The following is a 21,546-nucleotide window of genomic DNA, read 5'->3' as shown; positions in this document are numbered from 1 at the left end:
GTTTTGGGTTGGGAGCCTTCTTCAGACTGAAATGTGGAGGGGGGAGGGGAACTGGAAGAGAGAAAAGGCCAGAACAAATCAGGGCCGGCAACAGATGACTGCAGGAAGGGTGGAGTCCACAATGGCCGGGGAAGATATACTAACGAGAGGGATATAAGGATGCAGTGGAACTGGTAGAAGGACTAGGGTGAGGGAGGGAATGCAGGATTTACTTGAAATTAGAGAAATCCAATTCGTGCTGCTCAAGCGAAATGAGTGTTTTACTAACAAGTCAGAGATAAGAGAGTAATTCAAGTCCAAGTGTAGCAGTTACATAGAAAATAGGTGCAGGAGTAGGCCATTCGAATCAGCACCGCCATTCAATAGGATCACGTCTGATCAACCAAAATCTGTACCCGCTCACACTTGTGAGGTGGACTAAATGGAAAATCTTGATTTGCATTTACAAAAGTTTAGAATTATGGATGGTTACAGATACACCTTTAAATAAGTTTTGTCACTTGTTCCAGGAGGGGCAAAGGCCGAACACAGCTTGCACTCGTGCCTCGCGCTTTACAACGCTTGCCCGCACCAGGAACCAGTACGGAGAATGGTACGTTGAGAGAACAGGATGATAACGCAAAGGGCGATTCCACACGAGCAGCTGACATGAAAAAGATGACAAATGCAGACTTTGCAAAGATGTTGTTAAGGAAATAACTGGTGATAGCATTTGATGTTTAAATACTGAGTCCAGAAAAAAATGTGAAGTCTTTATGGAAATCATTTTACATCCTTGTGTAGGGACAGTAATTCTGATCAGCAGTGAAACTGTAAATAGTCTAATTTTTCTAAGAAAGTTTGATAAGTGTTAAATACATTTGGCCTTTGATTTTTAAAGCGGGTGGCTTGTATGTTTATTTACAATATTGTGCATTTTGTAACTGCTACTTGGTGAGTTAACTTGCATTATTTTTGTCTATAAGCGTTTGGGTATGTAGCAGGATCATCCAGACCAGTTTATGTTAATTTTGACCTCATCTTTTTATAGCATTTGCTGTGTTTTTTTTTGTTCCCGATTAAATGTTTTATACAATTGCATTGTAATTGACTAACAGAGAAATCTCACTTCATAGCCTTTTACTTGATAGCAGTGTCCAAGCATTCTGAGTGCCTATCGTATCTCGATTTATTTAAATTCCTTGGAAAACTGTAGCAAAAATGCCTTTTAACTCACTTCATCAGGGTTTAGCTGAGCTGGATAAACAGCATGGACATGACAATTTGTGGCAGGCAGCAACGTGCGAGGCAAGCACCACACTGGCACTATGTACAAGGTTTAAAATAAAAAGTACAAGTACATGGATACATTTCAAGTCACTTGGATGGGTACATGGATAGGAAAGGTTTAAAGGGATATGGACCTAGCTTAGATGAGGCATCTTGGTTGGCATGGATAAGTTGAGCTTGACCCAGAGCTTGATATTTTTAAAAGTTTTGGCTTCTGGTTGGTCGCGCACCAGAAAATTAGACTTAATTGGATATGTGCTTTCTCAATACTACTCATTCACACAATACCAGAGGATATAAACAGTATAATTTATTTCTTACATTAAATATTATAAATATACTATTTTATTGGTCTGTTTAAATAGTTCATTTACACAAAGTGCAATTTCCATTCACATAAATATTGCAGTCCCTTCAAAGAACAATCTCTTGAGCTATGGTCCAAAGTTAGTTCAACACTGATTCCTTTCATTATGATATTCAACTGAGAGCTTTGAGTTAAATTTGATAAGAAAGTGCACACAGTTCCTATTGCAGCTATAGCAACCAGTTGATTTAGGATATTTTACCATTTGGATCGTTGCTCTCTGCCTCGTTGTCTGAAATCAATCCCAACAACTGCGTGAAATACCAGATTTAGGGTTTCCTCTTTGGAAACGTGATAATAGCCTATAATTAACCAAAAATAACAGAATACTTAATAGAATAATGACATTCATGGATTGGTGCAATTTTAGCAGTTTGAGGCCAATTGGAAAATCTGTTTAATCTGGTTTCCTCATGGAAACTTTTATAAAGGATGCTGCTAATATTTGACCTCAACATTATGGCTGATACGTTCTCAAAATACTCACAGGTAAATCAACCCACTGACTCGCCGCAGGTGCTGAAAGCTACATTCCTGTTTTTATAAGCAATCTTGAAATTTGGGGACTAGTTATTTTCCTATCTTTCCCCCATCCAAACTGTGGGCCAAACATTCAATTTGGCTGTTACGGCCCATTCACTTATGATGTGCATGTAACAGTTAACCCTTTTTTACTGCAAAACTCTTTTACAGTAAAACAAAATCACACTGGTACATTATAAAAAGTTATTTTTTATAGTACCAATCAGAAATGGGAGAGACGAGGAGTTATGGGCCCACTGATCTCGCAATTCTTAAATAGAAAGTAATTAGTCTTCCTACAGCCAAAATCTTAACATGGTGTGAATATTGTTTTACATTATTTCCCGATAAAATCCAATGAAAGCCAAACGCACAACACACCTGCAGTAAAGAGTTGGCAAATCGCTGGAGGAATCAATATTAACCAAAGTTCACACTGATAATCAAATCAATTCAACCCACAGCACATATAGTTTTGTAGCATCATGGCATTAGTTTTTAACTAAAATGGTTCGTGTATAATCTGAATGGTTTGGATTAGCTTCAGGTAAACCTTTATCAACAGAATGATCAGCGGTTGCAATTAGCAGTAAATCAAGGGTCATCTCTGTGCACTTTCCAATAAAGCGGATAAATGGCCGAACATCTCCCTCATTGGCCAAATCTAATACAGTGTAATACTCAGCCCGCTGCTCCTTGCGGATGGTGATAGGTGGATAACCTGCCTGCATTAATATAAGATTCATCAGTAGCCGAGCTGTCCTTCCATTCCCATCTACAAAGGGATGGATAAAAACAAATTTATAATGTGCAAGGGCAGCAAATTCTACAGGATGGAGACTCATCGCTTCTTCAGTATTCAACCACTGGACAAGCTCGTGCATCTGCTTCTTTACATCTCTGGGATGGGGAGGTATGTGATGGCCTACGAAGACTTGATTGGTTCGGAATCTCCCAGCTTCTACAGGATCAACGTATCCCAAAACTCTTCTGTGAATCTGCAGAATATCATCAATATTAACAGTTCCTATTCTTGATAGCAGAGACTTATTGAGATATTTCATGGCTGCATCAACTCCAATAACTTCATTCTGTTCCACCAGACTCTTCCCGGGTACAGCATATCTTGTTTCGATGATGTGCCTGATCTCAGAAAGGGTCAGCGTATTCCCCTCAATGGCCACAGTATGATAAATATGATGGTAATAACTTTCCTCCATCACACGGTGCAAAGCTGCATTCCCTTTGGGTATAGCCATCAACTTTTTAACCTTGCGGTCAATAATACTAAACTGCTTTTGGTCAATTTCTTCCACCAGTGGTAACGTTCTGTCGCGGTTGACCAGTGCCTTCTCATTGCACGGGGAAATGGTTAATGCTTTAGTGTACAGATGGTCAGCCTGAATAACGTCCTTATCCTCTTCCATGAAGACACCCAATTCATTCAATGCATCTACATATTGTGGGACCATATTCAAGGCATGCATGAATAGTTTGTGCGCCTTTTCTCTCTTCCCCAGACGCTTCATCTCCAGAGCCTGATGCAGAGCAGCTTTTGCCTCCAACTGGACTTCTGAAATTAAAATTAATTTCCAAATTACAGGGGTCTAATCGTGCGATACATTAAACCAGACATTTTTAAACTAGCTCGAGACAAGTTACAATATGGCCATTACATATATCGTCTCCCTATAACATCACATAACTATGATGCACGAGGTAAAACCCCACAGACAAACATTTACTTTCCAGTAATCTAGTTTGCATACACTGGAAATAATTCTCTATAACCAGCTGATAAAGCTAAACTTGGAAACTGCGCCTGCTCGCTTAAAAGGCTTTCATTGTGTATTGTTTTGCACAACTAGGCAATAAACATAATCAGAACTGACAAATCACATCTGCTTGAGAAGGTTAAATGATTTAATTTTTGTTCTGAAAGTTATTAGGGCCAATCCAGAGCACAGGGCGGAGCCGTGAAAGGAGCTGGGCCAAGGACGAGACTGGGCCATGTCACCGAGAACAATGGGGGACCCAGCGTAGGGAGCTGCTGGGATCAAGGGGGGGGGGGGGCCTGTGTGGGCCGCTGAGATCAAAGGGGGGGCCCCGAAGAGGATGAGTACTTTTTTGTTACTTTTGTTGGCGTCTTTGTGGAGATTCTCTTGTATACTATGCAAAAACAAAGTGTTTCACTGCACCTAGCTAGATACAAGTGGCAATAAAGTATCATCATCATCTCTGCCAAGGCAAACTAACAGCAAAAAAGAACAATAGACACAAAAAGCTGGAGTAACTCAGCGGGGCAGGCGGCATCTCTGGAGAGAAGGAATGGGTGACGTTTCGGGTCGAGACCCATCTTCAGACTGGTTAGGGATAAGGGAAATACCGTCTATATCTCTCGTTTCCCTTGGCCCTAACCAGTCTGAAGAAGGCTCTCGACCCGAAACGTCACCCATTCCTTCTCTCCAGAGATGCTGCCTGTCCCACTGTGTTACTCCTGCTTTTTGTGTCTATCTTCGGTTTAAACCAGCATCTGCAGTTCCTTCTTACACAAAGAACAAGCTTTTACAGGCAGTGTATAACAGAGATGGAAACAAGTGTTGGCAGTGCAGTATTCATGTCCTTGTATGATTAGATGGGCTGAATGGGCAACTATAAAAACTATTTTTAAAAAGTTAATTGGGTTTCAGTTCCCACAGATCAAAAGAAGAGCTTTTGTCTCAAATGTCCCTTCTTTGAATATGTTACTAATCATTAATAACCGATCTAACTTTAAAAGTCTGGCTACTAGTTACACCACAGTAGAGATGACGTGGTGTTAAATCAACTGCTCGGCAATTGGTTAACAGAAGGCAGGATCACATCGTGTTGGACGCTGAACAGCAATCTCAAACAATAACAATATCGAGTTCATTCTTACAGTCATTGAATGGGTTTATAATGTATTAGTGACATCGACCTTCATCATCAAACCGCTGGTATCTTTCAGCTGTCTACGTCCGGAGTTCCATGCCCAAAACCCCAAATCCTCAACCCTTAAAACCTACATTTCTGAACAAGCTGCTGGCCATGTCCCTGTCTCTTAAACACAGAACGTACAGCAATTGGCCCTTCTGCCCACAATGACGCCAAGGTAAACTCATTTTGCCTGCATTTATCCTGAAACCCTTCTTCCCTATATATCCCTGTCTAAAAGCCTCCAAAACACCACTGTAGTATCTGCCCCCCCCCCCGCCCCCCCCCCCCCCCCCACTGTAGTATCTGCCCCCCCCCGTCTCTGTGCAACAGTCTGAGATTGTAACCAGTCTGTAGAAGGATCTGGACCAGAAATAGCGCCCATTCCTTCTCTCCAGCGTTGTCTATTGTGTAACAAACATGCCCTGTCGTCAGCCATCCCTTCTCTCAGAGACGCTGCCTGCCTGCCTGCCTGTCCCGCTGAGTTGCTCCAGCTTGTTGTGGACGTGGAGCGTTTCACAGACCCCACAGGGAGGGGGGGTACGCGGCTGCTGTAAGCCGGGCACAAGGCAGCTGTTGCCCCGGGGGCGGGGAGCGGCTTCAGCCGGTGCTGGGCCTGGGGAAGAGGTCGCCGCTTGGCCCACGTTCCCCGGCCGCCCTCCCCATCCCCGGCCGCCCTCCCCATCCCCGCCGCTTACCCGGCAACGTTGTCCGCCTGAAGGCCCATGGCTCGCCTGCCTGGCTCAACTCCACGCCGCTGTAGGCCAGGCTCAGGCCGGTGCCGGGGGGCTCCAGCTCCGGGTCCAAGAAGCGGCATCGCAGCAGCCACAGGGTGCCCTTGAGATGCGGGAGCAGGAGGGCGGCCAGGGCGCCGAGCAGCATCGTCACCCCCGTCCTACCGCGCCGGCCCATCTTTGGCGCCCAGTTGTAGGATCTTTGCCCCACTGCGTCCCCGCCGCCGCTGCCGCCGCCAGAGATCATGGAGCGGTGATGGTGATGGTGGCGCCCCCTGCGGTCGGGCCCGGCACTGCGCCCCCCCACTGCGGTGATGGTGATGGCGGCGCCGCCTGTGGCCGGGCCCGGCACTGCGCCCCCCACTGCGGTGATGGTGGCGCCCCCTGCGGCCGGGCCCGGCACTGCGCCCCCCCCCCCCCCCCCCCACTGCGGTGATGGTGATGGCGGCGCCCCCTGCGGCCGGGCCCGGCACTGCGCCCCCCCCACTGGGGTGATGGTGATGGCGGCGCCCCCTGCGGCCGGGCCAGGTACTGCGCCCCCCACTGCGGTGATGGTGGCGCCCCCTGCAGCCGGGCCCGGCACTGCGGTGATGGTGACGCCCCCTGCGGTGATGGTGATGCCCCCCTGCGGCCGGGCCCGGCACTGCGCCCCCCCACTGCGGTGATGGTGGCGCCCCCCTGCGGCCGGGCCCGGCACTGCGCCCTGTGTTTCTGATCGGTCACCACATCTCGCAATCAACTACACGCCACCAATAATACAATAGTACGTGTCCACAGCTCAGGCACTCACCGCTGGCGCGGAACACCTCCCTCAGTCCGCCTCACAGTCTGAAGAAGGGTCTCGACCCGAAACGTCATCCATTCCTTCTCTCCTGTCCCGCTGAGTTACTCCAGCATTTTGTGTCCACCTACCTGATCTCCCGGATGGCAAACACTTCTCTCCCCTCTTACACTGACCTTTCTGTCCTGGACCTCCCCCATTAGAGTGAGGCCACACGCAAACTGGAGGGACAGCATCTCATATTCCTCTTGGGTAACCCAGTGATATGAATATTGATTTCTCTAACCAAGTAAACCCTTGCTTCCCTCCCTCTCCACCTCCACCCTAGACGTCGTACTGGTTTCACTGTCGTCCTGTTGTTGGTAATCAGTCGTTATCACCTTCTCCTCAGCCAACAATGAACCATTCTACAATTTTCTTGATCAGTTGTTTTCACACATTACAATCTCTTTCTACCCTTCTATATCTATAATCTCTCTCTACCCGACCTTCAGAAGAAGGGTCTCGACCCGAAACGTCTCATTCCTTCTCCAGAGATGCTGCCTGACCCGCTGAGTTACTCCAACATTTTGTGTCTACCTTCAGTATAAACCAGCATCTGCAGTTTCTTCCTACACACTCTGTCTAAATTGCATCAATAATCCTGGAACACACCCACTGGGGGGGGGGGGGGGGCAACACTATAACAGTGGGGTAGGGGCCGCCACATTCATAGTGGTGCAGCCCCCCCCCCAACCCACCATGAGTGTGGCCGACCCTACATTATATATATGTACATATAATAATGTACACATATACTTCAAATTCCTCGGAGTCAATATCACTAACAACTTCTGGATCACCCATATTGAAGCAACAAAGAAAGCACACCAGCGCCTCGACGTCCTTAGAAGGCTTGGTTTGGCATGTCTCACCGACCTCTACAAATGCACCATAGAAACCATTTTATCGGGATGCATCACAGGTTGGTTTGAGAACGGCTCCATCCAAGATCGTAAGAAATTGCAGTAAATTGTGGATGCAGCCCAGATCATCACACAAACCAACCTCCCTTCTATTGACTCCATTTATATCTCATGCTGCCTTGACAAGGTCAGCAGCATAATCAAGAACGTGTCGCATCCTGGACACTCCCTCTTTTCTCCCATCAGGTAAAAGATGTAGAAGTGTGAAGACGCACACCTCCAGATTCAGGGTCAGTTTCTTCCCAGCTGTTATTAGGCAACTGATTCATCCTACCACAACTAGAGAGCAGCACTGAACTACTATCTACCTCATTAGTGACCCTCGGACTATCCTTGACTGGACTTTGTTGGCTTTACCTTGCAGTACACATTATTCCCTTATCAAGAATCTATACACTATAAATGGCTCCTTTGTAATCATGTTTTGTCTTTCTGCTGACTGGTTAGCACGCAACAAAAGCTTTTCACTGTATCTCAGTACATGTGACAATAAACCAACTGAACTATGCATACACTTATTTATATTTATACACACATGCGTAACACACACGTGCACACACAAACAAACTTAACCCAGCAGTCCATCTACCCATGGTAATATACCACTTCCATGTTTATAGAGACCCTAAGCCTGTCATAAAAATATTTTAAAATCCTGTTTCACAAAAGCCTTTCAGAAGCAGAGTTGCAAAGATTTACAATAATTTAAGAGAAAATAAACAAGTTATATGTCAACTGTATTAAATAGGTGACAAATAAAGTGATCTTTAGTCCTAGTTTCTGCCACTAGAGGAAACATTCTCTCCACATCAACCAGGTCAAGAATCCTCAAGATCTTATAAACTTCAATCGTCCCTTCTCTCCTAAACTCCACTAGATGCAAACCAAACATGTCAACCTTTCCTCACAAAGAAATCCACCCATTTTATTGATTCCTCTACCAATAAATACCCCATGATGTTTTAGCTCGAAACCACTTTGGCAGAACTGGGAAAAGGGAGAGAAGATGTTAGTCTTGTTATATCTGCAGAGAACAGCGGTAGTGGGTGGGGGTGGGCACAGAGGGCTGGATAGGACAAGGAATACCTGCGATAGGGTGAGGTCACAATTGCTGAGGTGATGAATCACAGTGATTATCTGGTGAATTACATAAGGGGGTGTTTGGTCCCTTCATCACCTCCTGGACAGCTCTTCCATTCGGTCAACCTCTCCTCTTGTTTCAGCTACCGCAGGAGATGCCTCATCTGTCTCTTTACCTCTTACCGCAATTGTTGTTCGTAATCAGATCTCTTCCTCTGCATTGGAGAAACCAAGCAGAGGCTGGGCGACTGCTTTGTACAGCACCTGCATTCAGGCTACAACAGTAACACTAACACTAGTCCTGGTGCCTGCCAGAACATTTTCCTCTCACGCTGACTTGTTTGTACTCTGTTGCACTATTATAATAGTGTACAACGTAAACCTGAGGTACAGCAATTAATCTTTAAATTCCACTGCTTTGGGCAAGTCACTTCTTTTATCTGTATCCAAACTGGCTTTTTTGTTGTAATTCAAGCATCTGTGACTGACTCCGTTTTTGTCTCCATATCAGTACACACTAGCCTGCTAAGCACACCCTGCAGCATACATCACATCTTTGTATTCTCATTCTCTCAATTGCTCTCATCTCATGATCACTGGCTGTTTTTGACTGTCCTCATTATCCCATTGATCAAATGACCTCTATAAACTTTTCCTCATGGATACACCCTATCAGTTTATTATACTATTCTATCCATTCCTCATATTCATTCTCTGCCGTTTAGACTAATTCATTTTCTTGCTTTCCCAGTTCTGATGAAATATTAACTATTGAGACACAAGCAATCGCAGATGGTGGAATCTTGAGCAAAAGTGCAGGAGGAACTCAGCGGGTTAGACAACATCCGAGGCGGGAATGGACAGATGATGTTTCAGGTCATGGCCTTTCTTCATGATGGAATAGAGGGAGAAAGGTGGGGGGTGGACAAAGCCTGGCAAGTGAAAAGGGGATAGAAGTGTGGAGGGAGTTGAATGGCAAATGGATAGAATAAATGACAATGGCTAATGGTGAAGAGGGTGTTTGATAAGAGGAATTAAACATAAAACTGGAGGGAGGGATATCGTGTGGGGGAGTGCAAATGAAGGGAAGGGGAAAGACGGGGACTTGGGATGAATGTATGAAAGTGGGGAAAGGAGTAGGGTGACTGGGAAAGTGAGTTTGAGAGATGGTGGGAGAAGTGGGTCCTGTAGTAGCTATAATATGGGGTGATTAACTATTTTGTATTCTACTGATGCTGCCCGACCAGTATCTCCTACTTTTATTTCAGATTTTCAATAACAATTTCCCTTGATTGCTCCATTTGAGCCCTTTGTAAATTACAGTAGAACACCCTGAATCCTCTGCAACTCAAGGCTGTACAATCACTCACATAGAATCATAGAAAATAAGTGCAGGAGTAGGCCATTCAGCCCATCAAGCCAGCACCGCCATTTAATATGATCATGGCAGATCATCCAAAATCAGTACCCCGTGCCTGCTTTTCCCCATATCCCTAGATTCCGTTAGCCCCAAGAGCTATATCTAACTCTCTCTTGAATACATCCAGGGAATTGGTCTCCACTGCCTTCTGTGGCAGAGAATTCCACAGATTCACAACTGTCTGGCTGAAAAAGCTTTCCCTTATTTCAGTCCCAAATGGCCTTCCCCTTATTTTTAAACTGTGACGCCTGGTTCTGGACTCCCCCAACATCAGGAACAACAATTTTCCTGCATCTAATCTGTCCACTCCTCTAAGAATTTTATATGTTTCTATAAGATCCCCTCTCATCCATCTAAATTCCAGCGAATACAAGCCCAGTCAACTCATTCTTTCATTTGTCAGTCCCACTATCCCGAGCTAAATCTAAAGCTGCTCTATAACACTCTGATGCTACTAAAGCGCTCTAAAGTACTTCTAAAACTAAAGCTATAAAGCACTCTAAAACACCAAAACTACTCTAAAACTAAAACATTCGAAAACTACTCTGAAACATTCGAAACTACACAAAACTGGACCAAAGTCAAGCAAATTAAACTAAACTGTGCCAATGTAAATTAAACTAAACTAGTGTAGGAGAGGAGAGTGTAGTGAGGGGGAGGGGAGGGAGGGGGAGGGTGGGAAGGAGAGAGAGGGAAAGAGAGATTGAGGGAGAAGGGAAAGAAAGGTAAGATAGTTACAGGGGGTAGATAGAGAGGGAGAGGGAGAAATTGAGAGAGAACGGGGAGAGAGAATGATTGAGAGAGGAGAGAGAGCGAGGGAGGGAGAGACATTAAGAGAGAGAGTGTTTGAGAGGAGGTGGGAGAGAGAGGAAAGAGTGGGGGGTACGGGAGGGAGAGGTGGTGAGAAGGGGGTAGAGGAGGGGGGAGAGGGAGGGAGGGGGGTAAAGTAAACCAACCTTAACCCTAACACTAACTAAAATACACTAAACAAGATAACTAAACTATACTAAACTGAACTAAAGTAAACTACTCTAAAACTAATTTAAAACACTCTGAAGCTACTCTAGAGCACCCCTAACACTAAAACTCTAAAACACTAAAACTACATTCTAAAACTACTCTGAAATACTCTAAACTACAAAAAAACACCTAAGTCAAGCAAATTAAAATAAACTATGCCAATGTAAAATAAACTAAACTAAAATAGTGTAGGGGAAGGAGTGTAGTGAGGGGAGGGGAGGGAGGAAGGGAGGGAAGGAGGGAGGACGGGTGAGGGAGAAGAGAGAGGGGAGGAGAGAGAGGGTAAGAGAGAGAATGAGGAAGAAGGGAAAGAGAGGTAAGAGAGTTACAGGGGTAGAGAGAGAGGGGGAGTGTGAGAAAGCAAAGGAGATTGAGAGAGAGAACAGAGAGAGATTGGTTGAGAGGAGAGGGAGGAAGGGTGAGACATTAAACATAGACATAGAAAATAGGTGCAGGAGTAGGCCATTCGGCCCTTCGAGCCTGCACCGCCATTCAATATGATCATGGCTGATCATCCAACTCAGTATCCTGTACCTGCCTTCTCTCCATACCCACTGATCCCTTTAGCCACAAGGGCCACATCTAACTCCCTCTTAAATATAGCCAATGAACTGGCCTCAACTACCTTCTGTGGCAGAGAATTCCAGAGATTCACCACTCTCTGTGTGAAAAATGTTTTCCTCATCTCGGTCCTAAAAGATTTCCCCCTTATCCTTAAACTGTGACCCCTTGTTCTGGACTTCCCCAACATCGAGAACAATCTTCCTGCATCTAGCCTGTCCAACCCCTTAAGAATTTTGTAAGTTTCTATAAGATCCCCCCTCAATCTTCTAAATTCTAGCGAGTACAAACCGAGTCTATCCAGTCTTTCTTCATATGAAAGTCCTGACATCCCAGGACTTAAGAGAGAGAGAGAGAGAGAGAGAGAGAGAGAGAGAGAGAGAGAGAGAGAGAGAGAGAGAGAGAGGAGATGGAGAGAGAGGGGGGAGAGAGAGAGTCATGTGTGGACTTCAGGAGTCATGTGTGGATTTGTCAATGACCACTGTACGCAGAAGACTTCATGAACAGAAATACAGAGGCTACACTGCAAGATGCAAACCACTGGTTTGTTGCAAAAATAGGATGGCCAGGTTACAGTTTGCCCAGAAGTACTTAAAAAAAGCAACCACAGTTGTGGAAAAAGGTCTTGTGGACAGATAAGACAAAGATTAACATATCAGAGTGATGGCAAGAGCAAAGTATGGTGGAGAGAAGGAACCATCCAAGATCCAAAGCATACCACCTCATCTGTGAAACATGGTGGTGGGGGTGTTATGGCCTTGCCATATATGGCTGCTGAAGGTACTGGCTCACTTATCTTCATTGATGATACAACTGCTGATGGTAGTAGCATAATGAATTCTGAAGTGTATAGACACATTCTATCTGCTCAAGTTCAAACAAATGCCTCAAAACACATTGGCCGGCGGTTCATTCTACAGCAAGACAATGATCCCAAACATTCTGCTAAAGCAACAAAGGAGTTTTTCAAAGCTACAAAATGGTCAATTCTTGTGTGGCCAAGTCAATCAACTGACTTGGACTTGGACTAGCTCCCAAACCAAGCATAAAAAAAAGAAAAAAAAAGATGGCGGCGCTGCTGGGGCAGCGGCAGCTGCAACCCGGCCTCGGAGCTGGGGCAGTGTTCCGGCGGCAGCGGCCACCCGACCCGACCGCGGGCCCAGTGTCGGGAGCTCGCAGGTCACAGGTTGCGGACCTGTTCTCTGGAGCTCCCGCAACAACAGCTGCGTCCGCTGGACTGGAAGGCCGCAGCTTCGGCAGCTTCGACCACCCCGGGCCGCGGAGTTGAACCGGCCCGTTCGCGGAGCTCGGATTCAGCCGCGGGACTGACATTACTTACCATCGTCCGGCGGGGTCACAACATCTGAAGCCTGGATCGCCTCGGCGCAGAGGGAGAATAAGAAGGGATGAGACAAAGATTTAAGACTTTTGCCTTCCATCACAGTGAGGAGGTGCCTGGTGAACTCACTGTGGTGGATGTTAATTTGTGTTTATTGTGTGTTTTTGTCATTTTGTACTATATGTAGGACTGCAAGGCAACAAAATTTCGTTCAGACCGCAAGGTCTGAATGACAATAAAGGCTACTTTGACTTTGAAGCTAAAGATAGTTGCAACACAGGCATGGCAGAGCATCACCAGAGAAGACACCCAGCAATTGATGATGTTGATGAATTGCAGACTTCAAGCAGTCATTTCATGCAAAGGATATGCAACAAAATACCAAACATGACTACTTTCATTTACATGACATTGCTGTGTCCCAAACATTAAGGTGCCCTGAAATGGGGGGGGGGGGGGGGGGGGGGGGGGGGGGCTATGTATAAACGCTGCTGTAATTGCTGCATGGTGAAACCAAAATGTATAAAAATGGCCTTTATTAAAATCGGACAATGTGCACTTTAACCACATGTGATTTTTTTTTCTATTACAAATCTTAAATTTTGGAGTACAGAGGCAAATAATAAATGATGGGTCCAAAACATTATGGTGGGCACTGTAATTCAGTCCTACTGAAATCTAACCAGTTAAACTGCAGCTTACCTGCATGACACATTCGTAGAAGTACGTAAAGAATTCCAGCAGTGGGTCCATCATTCTGCTCCGTTTTTGTGGCCATCGAGTGTTCTGAAATACCAGCCATCTGCCTTGTCACATATCACATCACTGAATCTGCCATAGACCACCGTCGTCTCATTTAAAAATGTCCGATGATAGCTAAATTACATTGATGTCAACTTGATTGTCATGATAGCTTAACCTGTTTGCCACAAGTTTTGATTCAAATTAACATGGTTCCCAGTCCTTAATGTCCTGGATTAGTAATATTTTAAATTGTTTCTGTGCCTCCCCCTTACCAACAAAAAGGTTAAATCATAAAAAATGAGTGACTGCATATCGTCTAATTAAATTAACTACTTGAAGACTAACTAGTGGAAAAAATCAACAAAAAAATAATTTGCCTGCCAAATGCATGACAGATTTGAAACTACTAAATGTCTCCATTTATATCCAAATAATTTATCAATTTAGCAGCCAGTACATCATTGCAGAACCATTGTTAACATGAAAACTAAGTTACGGCCTGTTATAAACGTGCAATAAACAGCCCGATAAATTTAAGATAAAACACAATATATGAAAATGACAAATTTATTTAGATTTAAATAAATCATTCTGAGGCTACAGAAGAGTATATGCCATGAAAGCTTACAAACAGGTAAGCACTACATTTTCCACACTCAGCTTTGTGGCATCAATTCTTAAAGCAATTAAAGTCTGGCTTTAAGTGCTACTTTACAAATTCCACTTGAGTGTACAATCAGAAGAGTCTACCATTACCACTAAAGGATAACAGTCACTTAAACAAAGGAGATGAGGGGGAAAAAAAAATCAGACTGTTCAAAATATGGTTAGCAGCATTTTAACTTTAGTTCCAAACCCCAAATGGATGTTACTGTCTGTACTCAACACATTCAACATGTGAAATCAAGCACCAGGATGAGGTGGATTTTGAAGTTCAAGTTCAACATGAAAAAATTATAGGCTGTAAGATGGAACTATATTAATAAACCAACTGATAAAGTGCAGTTTCTTATATCAGCTTTTTACTAAACCAGCTTCTGACGTGAACTGCGTGGTTAGTTATATTACTAAGAAAATTCTAATGTGATGTGGGGCAGGCTTATGGAATTTTTTTTAGTAATTTAAAAAATTTAAATACACAAAGTAATTCCAGAATAAATCAAAAACTCAGCACCAGTAAATCACCTTGGTGCAATTCGCATCTAGAGTCGAAACTGTTCTTTCCTGTTTGTTACAAACATCAGTCGCTAGTACGTCCCTAAAATGGACTTATCATGCACATCTCGTAATAGTAGGGAAATGATGCCTAGTACTTTGCAATCTGAATTGTGCTGCAGTGATTGGTGGTTTTTGACTGAAAAGTTCAAGCTTAAGGAGGGGAAAGAGTTGCATTAAATGATTACCTTACAGCACATTATCAATGATAAACTTCAATGTCAAGTGGGGGAAAAAAAGCACTTGGTGTTTTTACCTGTATATCCAACTGGCCCAATTTTATTTTATATTAAATACTGCTCATCTATTAATAATAAAATAACAAAATTGTTAAAAGCTAGCATAAGCTTCATACAAATGCTAAACTTTTAATTTGTTTACATCTTTGAAAAACGCCTACACTTACTTGATGCCCTTTTAAAACAAACTTGGAAAAAACATCTCTGTTCATGGTGGGGCAAGGAGCACTTAAGTCTTTTAGGAAAGAGTGCTATGTAGCTAGCAACAGCATTTTGTCCTCTTTATTTACAGAGTAAAATAAAAAGTGCTTACATGAAGAAAATGAAATGACAAGTGAATGTCAAATATGCTTTTAAAACACAATCCCAGAAACCCGTATCATAAACAATGGCACCTATCCACAACTTCTCATTTTTTGACCTCCTCTAACCTTCATTTGCGTTTCAGAATCACAGCAGAAAAGGTTAATTCACCAAGCTCAAAAGAAATCCTGTTTCAAATAGAAAACAAAAACATTTGAGCTTACAATACATTGTGTAAACAAAGCTTAAAACATTTCATTCCTTCAGTGCCCATCAGCTCACTGTCAATTCATTCTGCTGCAACTAAGGGCATTTATAATACTTTTGTACATGCCAAAAACTCAATTTATTTAGTAAATAAAAAGGAACATAATTAACACTGATCTATATTAAGATTTTACATATTCAATTACACATGTAGAAGGAGTAGTGCGATAATGCAATCTTCCAACAAAATGTGTTTACCACTTCTGCAGGTCTAAGGCCTTTGGTTAATACAGTAATATACTGCACTGCCCATTCTATTCCAGTCACCACAAGTCACCGTAAATAAATTTCCAAGCTGCGTTAAGTTACCCTAAGTATGCCTGCATCCACCACATCCTGTTAGAATCTCCAAGCTATTATGTGCATTTAGTCCTATCTCAAGTGCACAGTAACACAAAGAGTTTGGCTTCTTGTACACCATCTCAAAATAAGCGTGTTTCCGGGAAAAAAGACAATGTCCTTAGTTTGAAGAAGCTGCAATGGGTTTGTCCAGTTCCATTTCTAGCGTGGACCCATTGGGCTGCAGACTGCTGTAGCAGGATTTACAGACGCGGCTAGGCTCAAAAAGATGCTGACTCGGCACTGGGATCTTCTGATTGCAACAACTCGAGCAAAATACATTCCCACAATTCCTTTTGAAGGAACAAACAGGCAGATTGTTAATTAAAATGCTATTTTGTCTATCTATAGTTAACATTACAAAAGTAATGGGTTATTTTGCAGATAAATATTGGTAAATTCAGCTCCTAAGAATAAAAGGGAAAGACATTCGTCCTTGGTTGCTTGCACAATGTATATATTGTAGCGGCAGCACATTGTTCTCCATGTTTGATATTCAGTTCATTGAAGTCAACATACAACCACCACTACATTATGTGCAAAAAATCAATGATGAATTTCTGTCCACATGTTTAACTTTTCAACAATAATTAGTGACTTTCCACACACAAAACATATGGTTAATAAAACTGGTATTAAAAAAATTGAACACAACAGCAAACTGTTTCCTGAGCAAAATGGTGTTTCTCTCTTTCAAAGGGCCAAGAAAGGACCATTATTTCAGTGAAATAATGTTTACATCTATGATGAGTCTAAACATTCTTGTTCATTTTTGTTGCAAAGCTGTTATATCAGCAGGAAGAAAAAAACATGTTTTAAGTAATTAGGAATTAAATGAATCCAATGCAGAAGTTGCGTTATTTCTACGTTATTTCTACATTATTTGCGTTATTTCTAGCTTTTCCCATTTTTTTGTGTAATTCAAAAGTCAGAGGAATACGCACTCACTTATTTGGATGTATGATCTGAAGTAAAAACTCATTGGCAACTAATGTTTAAATAAGGGCAAAAACCTCAGGCAACTAAGGGCAAATTTCATCAGTTTTGATTTTTTATATTGAAAAATTGTCAATTAATATCATTTTATATGTGTAGTCAAGTCCCAATATCAGATGACCCTAGGTGAAATTATACAATGGAATTGATAGTTCAGATCCAGAGTAGTGTGAATACATTTCTAAAAACTGGTAAAAACTAATTAAGCCAATTAATTTACTTCTTGGAAACTCAAGAAACAGTTGGGTTAAATATGATAACATTCTTAACCATTCATTTTTAATGATGTTTTGGGTATAAATCCTGCACATGATTTACATTGGATCATCTACCTACACACCCTTTTTATGTGCGAGGTCACATAAGAAAAAGGGGCCCATGTTTTGGAGGTGGAGCAGTTAGCGGATCAGGTGATAAATAATCCTTGTCACAACGCAAATGTTTTATGGTAAATACAATTTCTTTGCAATATTCTCAAATTCAACCAGAAAAAAAACCTATGTAGAAGACTAATATGCAGACTACAAACATCCATCAGCATTTTTTTTAATACGCAGAAGGCAGAAAATGTACATGTTTAAGAACAGATGAAAGAATAAGCAAGATAAAAATATATATATTTATGCTGGTAAACAAGCCAACTTGGCATTTTTTAACTACTTCTCAATATAGGGGGAATATGTGCAAAAGTGCAAAAAAGGGATTCAGATTTTGCATAGATAAACCTAATTTTAATGACTGTGGCACAAGGAAGTCTCTTAGCAGGACCTTGGTCGTCAGGCTGATTAAAAGCACAACATGAAGAAATGCTAAAATATTATACATGTTCCAAAATTAAAAACAGAAAAATATTGACAAGGTTTCAATTAACATGATTACATATGTGCGAATGGCATAAGTAATAAATTCAGGTGTCAATTGGTTTTCTGTTCAGCAAATTATTATTTTTTCAGCTGTGGTGATGGCATGCAAGTTGCTTGGTTAGCTCACAAAATATTTTATATTTTCCTGTTGGGAATTCTAGTTTCAATTTAATTAACGTAAATCAACAATTGCCATTTGATTGGGATGCTATTAATAAGGCACAAGTAAATGTTTTTAAGTAAACATCACCAGAAATGAAGGCAAACAAGAGACAGAGAAGACTGTTGAAAATGCTCACCATGTGTCATCAACAGGCTCCCTGTCCCTGTAAGATGGAAAAGAGAGCTCAGAGGGAAACTAGCTAAGGAAAATGTGCAAATCAGCAGGGCAACAGCAGGGGGATACAAACAAATGGAAAACATATGTAGCAACTTTACAATGAAAGATGTATATTTGAAATAATTCAATATGTTAACAAAGTTAATATTATAAGATGAAAGTAGCTTTATTTGGGGGTAAAACCACAAACTTAAGCAAAATTTGAGGGGAAAAATATCAGAATGGTTTATATGTACGTAGCTCTAACAGTAGTCAGTGAGCCATGTGAGCAAGCTTTTTGCAATTTTTGTTAATGAAGAAAGCATTAAGCTGTACTCTGCAGTGGATAGTCACAAGTCATCTGACCAGTAGTGGGAGAGTCTTGTTTGAAAATTGTGAAGGAGTTTAAAGGCAATGATCAGAAAAGTGGGAAGGGTTTATGTGAAGTTCCTGGAAGCAGATGTTAAGCAGCTCTATATATTAAAAAGAAAATCACATATCAAAGATAATGGCACAAAAAGTTTACAGGGATCTGAATGATGGGGAAGGTCAGAGGTTGAGAATGGTGAAGACGTGGAAGGATTTGTACAAGGTGTTTGGTATGAGTGAAGGGTGGGGGACACGACCGAGAAGGTAAATTAAGGTAGATAAGGTAATTAAGGTAACTATCCGAATCATGGTGATTGCGATTTCAAATTTTGGCAAGTTGCACCAACAGACTTTTGGATTACTTTTATGGAAGAAAGGAAAGGTATCATAGAAATTCTGTACAAGCAACAGAAGAATTGGAGGCTAGTCATGGTGGCAGTGGAGGGAAATAGTGATAATGTTGCGGAAATGGGATTTAAAACTTACATATAAATTGGGAACAGGACATTGCCACACGGCCTCTTGAATCTGCTCCATCATTCTGTGAGATCGTGGCTGATTTGACTAATCTCAACTATGCATTCCCACCTACACTAGTAACCTTCACCTCCTTGCTTTTCAAATATCTCTTTCTCCATGTCTTAAAAGTATTGAAAGGCTCCGCTGCGCTTTTAAATATATTTTAAAATACTCAGGCTCCACAGCGCAAGAAAATGTCTCATCACTTCCTTATTTTGGACCAGTGAACAGTCAGCTGTTCCCACATCTTCTAAACTCCACCTGACACAGGTGAAGCCTATCCAATATTTTTTGAGAAGCCAATGCAGCCATTCCAGGTCATCAGTCCAGTAAATCCTCTCTGATATGTTTCCCATGTACTTACATTCTTCTTTAACCAGCAGAAAATTATGTTCATGGGATGGCTAGAGCAGATCACAAAGAAGCTCCCATTTGATGCTTTAAAATACACGCTCTCTCCATTTCTCTACCCTCCTATGACAGGGCAGATGATCAAAAGACAGTCAAAATAGTGTGGGAAAATTCTCTGCACTAATAGTGGTTACTGCTTAAACTGGTTACTGCATTTCTGACTTTATCACGTTGATTACATTGCAAAAGTACTTTAAGGAATGAGGTTTTTCTGGATTTTATGATGTCTCAATATCAAAGCATGGAATAACATATTATGTGATGACCTTATGACATTTTACCAATGTAAAAACTGGTGGCACCTTCACCCACCCTATTATATGGGCTATGCAAACGCAAAATCCTCCCTCCGAGAAAGAACTAGCCATCCACTTGGTGGTATAACAGGGCCATTGATGGGGTATTCACATTACCTGTCAGACATTGAACTATTCAATTTGCATTTTTCACTTGTTGAGTGGCAGAAAAATATAAAATAACAGGGTAATTTAAAGAAAAATCTTGACATGAACAAGTGAATGCCTCAATGCGATTAGCCAAATTGCATTCCGTTGGCACACACATCGCTGTTTCACACTGTGTCTTGTTTCAGTGATGAAAGAGCATTGAATTACAGCAACCTTGTCTTCTGAGGATAGATTAGACAGGCTAGACTTGTATCCACTGGGGTTTAGAAGATGTGGTGGGAATGTTTCCTCTTGTGGGAGTATCTAAAAGACCTACTGTTCAGAGGTTAGGTAGTGATGAGGCATTTCAAAGAAATGTTTTCATTCTTCAGCAGACTAGGTCATAGGCTATGTTATCACATAATGTACCAATGTCTTAACTGAAAGCAAAATATATAATTAATATGGATCAACCAGTGAAAGAATGTGTACACATTTGGGTGTGCATTTGTTCACTGTAATGTTACAATTAATCACAATAATATATAAAGCTGCATTAGTACAATTACATAATCTGCAACGATCCTTCCGCAGATGTTGCTCGACCCGTTGAGTTCTTCCAGCATTTTGTTTTTCTACGTCATAGTATGTGTGCATAAGCAGGAATGTAGCTGGGGTAAAACTAAAAAGGGCGATGATGCGATATTTTCCTTAAATCCGATTGAAACATTATAACAGTGTGGGATGTTTCTCCAAGTAAGCAGTTTTGTAACGGCTGTAAACATACATGGTGATCATTTTGTTAATCTACTTGATGTAGATTCCCTCCAATCAAACCATGTCTAATTTGACACTAAGATAGACACAAAAAGGTGGAGTAACTCAGTGGGACAGGCAGCATCTCTAGAGAGATTGAATGGGTGACGTTTTGGGTTGAGACCGTTCTTCAAACCCATTCCTTCTCTCCAGAGATGCTGCCTGTCCCGCTGAGTTACTCCAGCTTTTTGTGTCTATCTTTGGTTTAAACCTGCATCGGCCGTTCCTTCTTACACATCTAATTTGACACTATCATTTTGGGGAAAAACTGTTAACTGCAATTTTTGACAATGTGGAAACCTGCAGTGATCAAAATAAAATGGCTAAAGAATCAAGACAATTATAAGTTTAATTTCACCTGCATAAATATCAAACCAGTTGATACCAAAAGAGTAGTAGATATGCTGAAATTACAGATTCTTAGAGGATTTATTCCTTATATAAAATTAGACCCAGCTATAAAAATAATTATGTTGACAAAAGCATGAAAATCATCATAAGAATTGAATGCTGGTTGCAAATAATGCAGTGCAAAATTTATGATTAATAATATTTTCATCTGGTGTCATGAATTTTCCAAGCTGTGGATTATTTTTGAACGTGTATAAAATAAGTGAAATGTTGCTGCACTTTGTTTCAATATGTCACACCTGTGTTTTCATGACTACAAAATAATTATATAACCAAAAAAAGTTCTGAAAATAAGACTAGGCAAAAGAGAACATTTAGTTACACTGTCATTTCTTT

At 41.8% G+C, this 21,546-nt stretch overlaps 3 protein-coding genes across 15 annotated transcripts in view; 1 reads left to right on the top strand and 2 right to left on the bottom strand.

Moving 5' to 3' along the window:
• Positions 1-1,086, top strand: part of sart3 (spliceosome associated factor 3, U4/U6 recycling protein) — a 33,234-nt gene extending 32,148 nt beyond the window's left edge. For all 6 annotated transcript variants that reach the window (XM_033043174.1, XM_033043175.1, XM_033043173.1 and 3 more), the window contains one exon: positions 510-1,086. In XM_033043174.1, the coding sequence (XP_032899065.1) occupies positions 510-699 (190 nt within the window). In that variant the 3' untranslated portion in view covers positions 700-1,086. The remainder of the gene's footprint in view (positions 1-509) is intronic.
• A 473-nt stretch (positions 1,087-1,559) lies between these two features.
• ficd (FIC domain protein adenylyltransferase) lies at positions 1,560-14,133 on the bottom strand. Of its 2 annotated transcripts, none has more exons than XM_033043178.1 (2): positions 13,716-14,133; positions 1,560-3,731 (listed from the first exon to the last, which is right to left on the bottom strand). In XM_033043178.1, exons 1-2 carry the CDS (start codon positions 13,813-13,815, stop codon positions 2,650-2,652), a joined length of 1,182 nt encoding a protein of 393 aa, XP_032899069.1. In that variant the 5' UTR covers positions 13,816-14,133; the 3' UTR covers positions 1,560-2,649. The 2 variants fall into 2 exon arrangements, with proteins under 2 accessions (XP_032899069.1, XP_032899067.1); XM_033043176.1 differs by lacking the exon at positions 13,716-14,133 and adding an exon at positions 5,812-6,095.
• Positions 14,134-14,308: 175 nt separating this feature from the next.
• The window catches only part of mtmr3 (myotubularin related protein 3), a 99,047-nt gene continuing 91,809 nt past the window's right edge, over positions 14,309-21,546 (bottom strand). For 4 of the 7 annotated variants that reach the window (XM_033043167.1, XM_033043168.1, XM_033043164.1 and 1 more), the window contains 2 exons: positions 18,279-18,305; positions 14,309-16,413 (listed from right to left, as the gene is read on the bottom strand). In XM_033043167.1, coding sequence (XP_032899058.1) covers positions 16,242-16,413; positions 18,279-18,305 — 199 coding nt within the window. In that variant the 3' untranslated portion in view covers positions 14,309-16,241. Of the gene's footprint in view, positions 16,414-18,277; positions 18,306-21,546 lie in introns of those variants that run through there. The other 3 variants (XM_033043165.1, XM_033043169.1, XR_004415683.1) reach the window with 3 other exon arrangements.

The sequence above is a fragment of the Amblyraja radiata genome, chromosome 25, assembly GCF_010909765.2.
Source record: "Amblyraja radiata isolate CabotCenter1 chromosome 25, sAmbRad1.1.pri, whole genome shotgun sequence".
Taxonomy (NCBI): domain Eukaryota; kingdom Metazoa; phylum Chordata; class Chondrichthyes; order Rajiformes; family Rajidae; genus Amblyraja; species Amblyraja radiata.
This window is presented reverse-complemented; position numbering and strand designations above follow the sequence as displayed.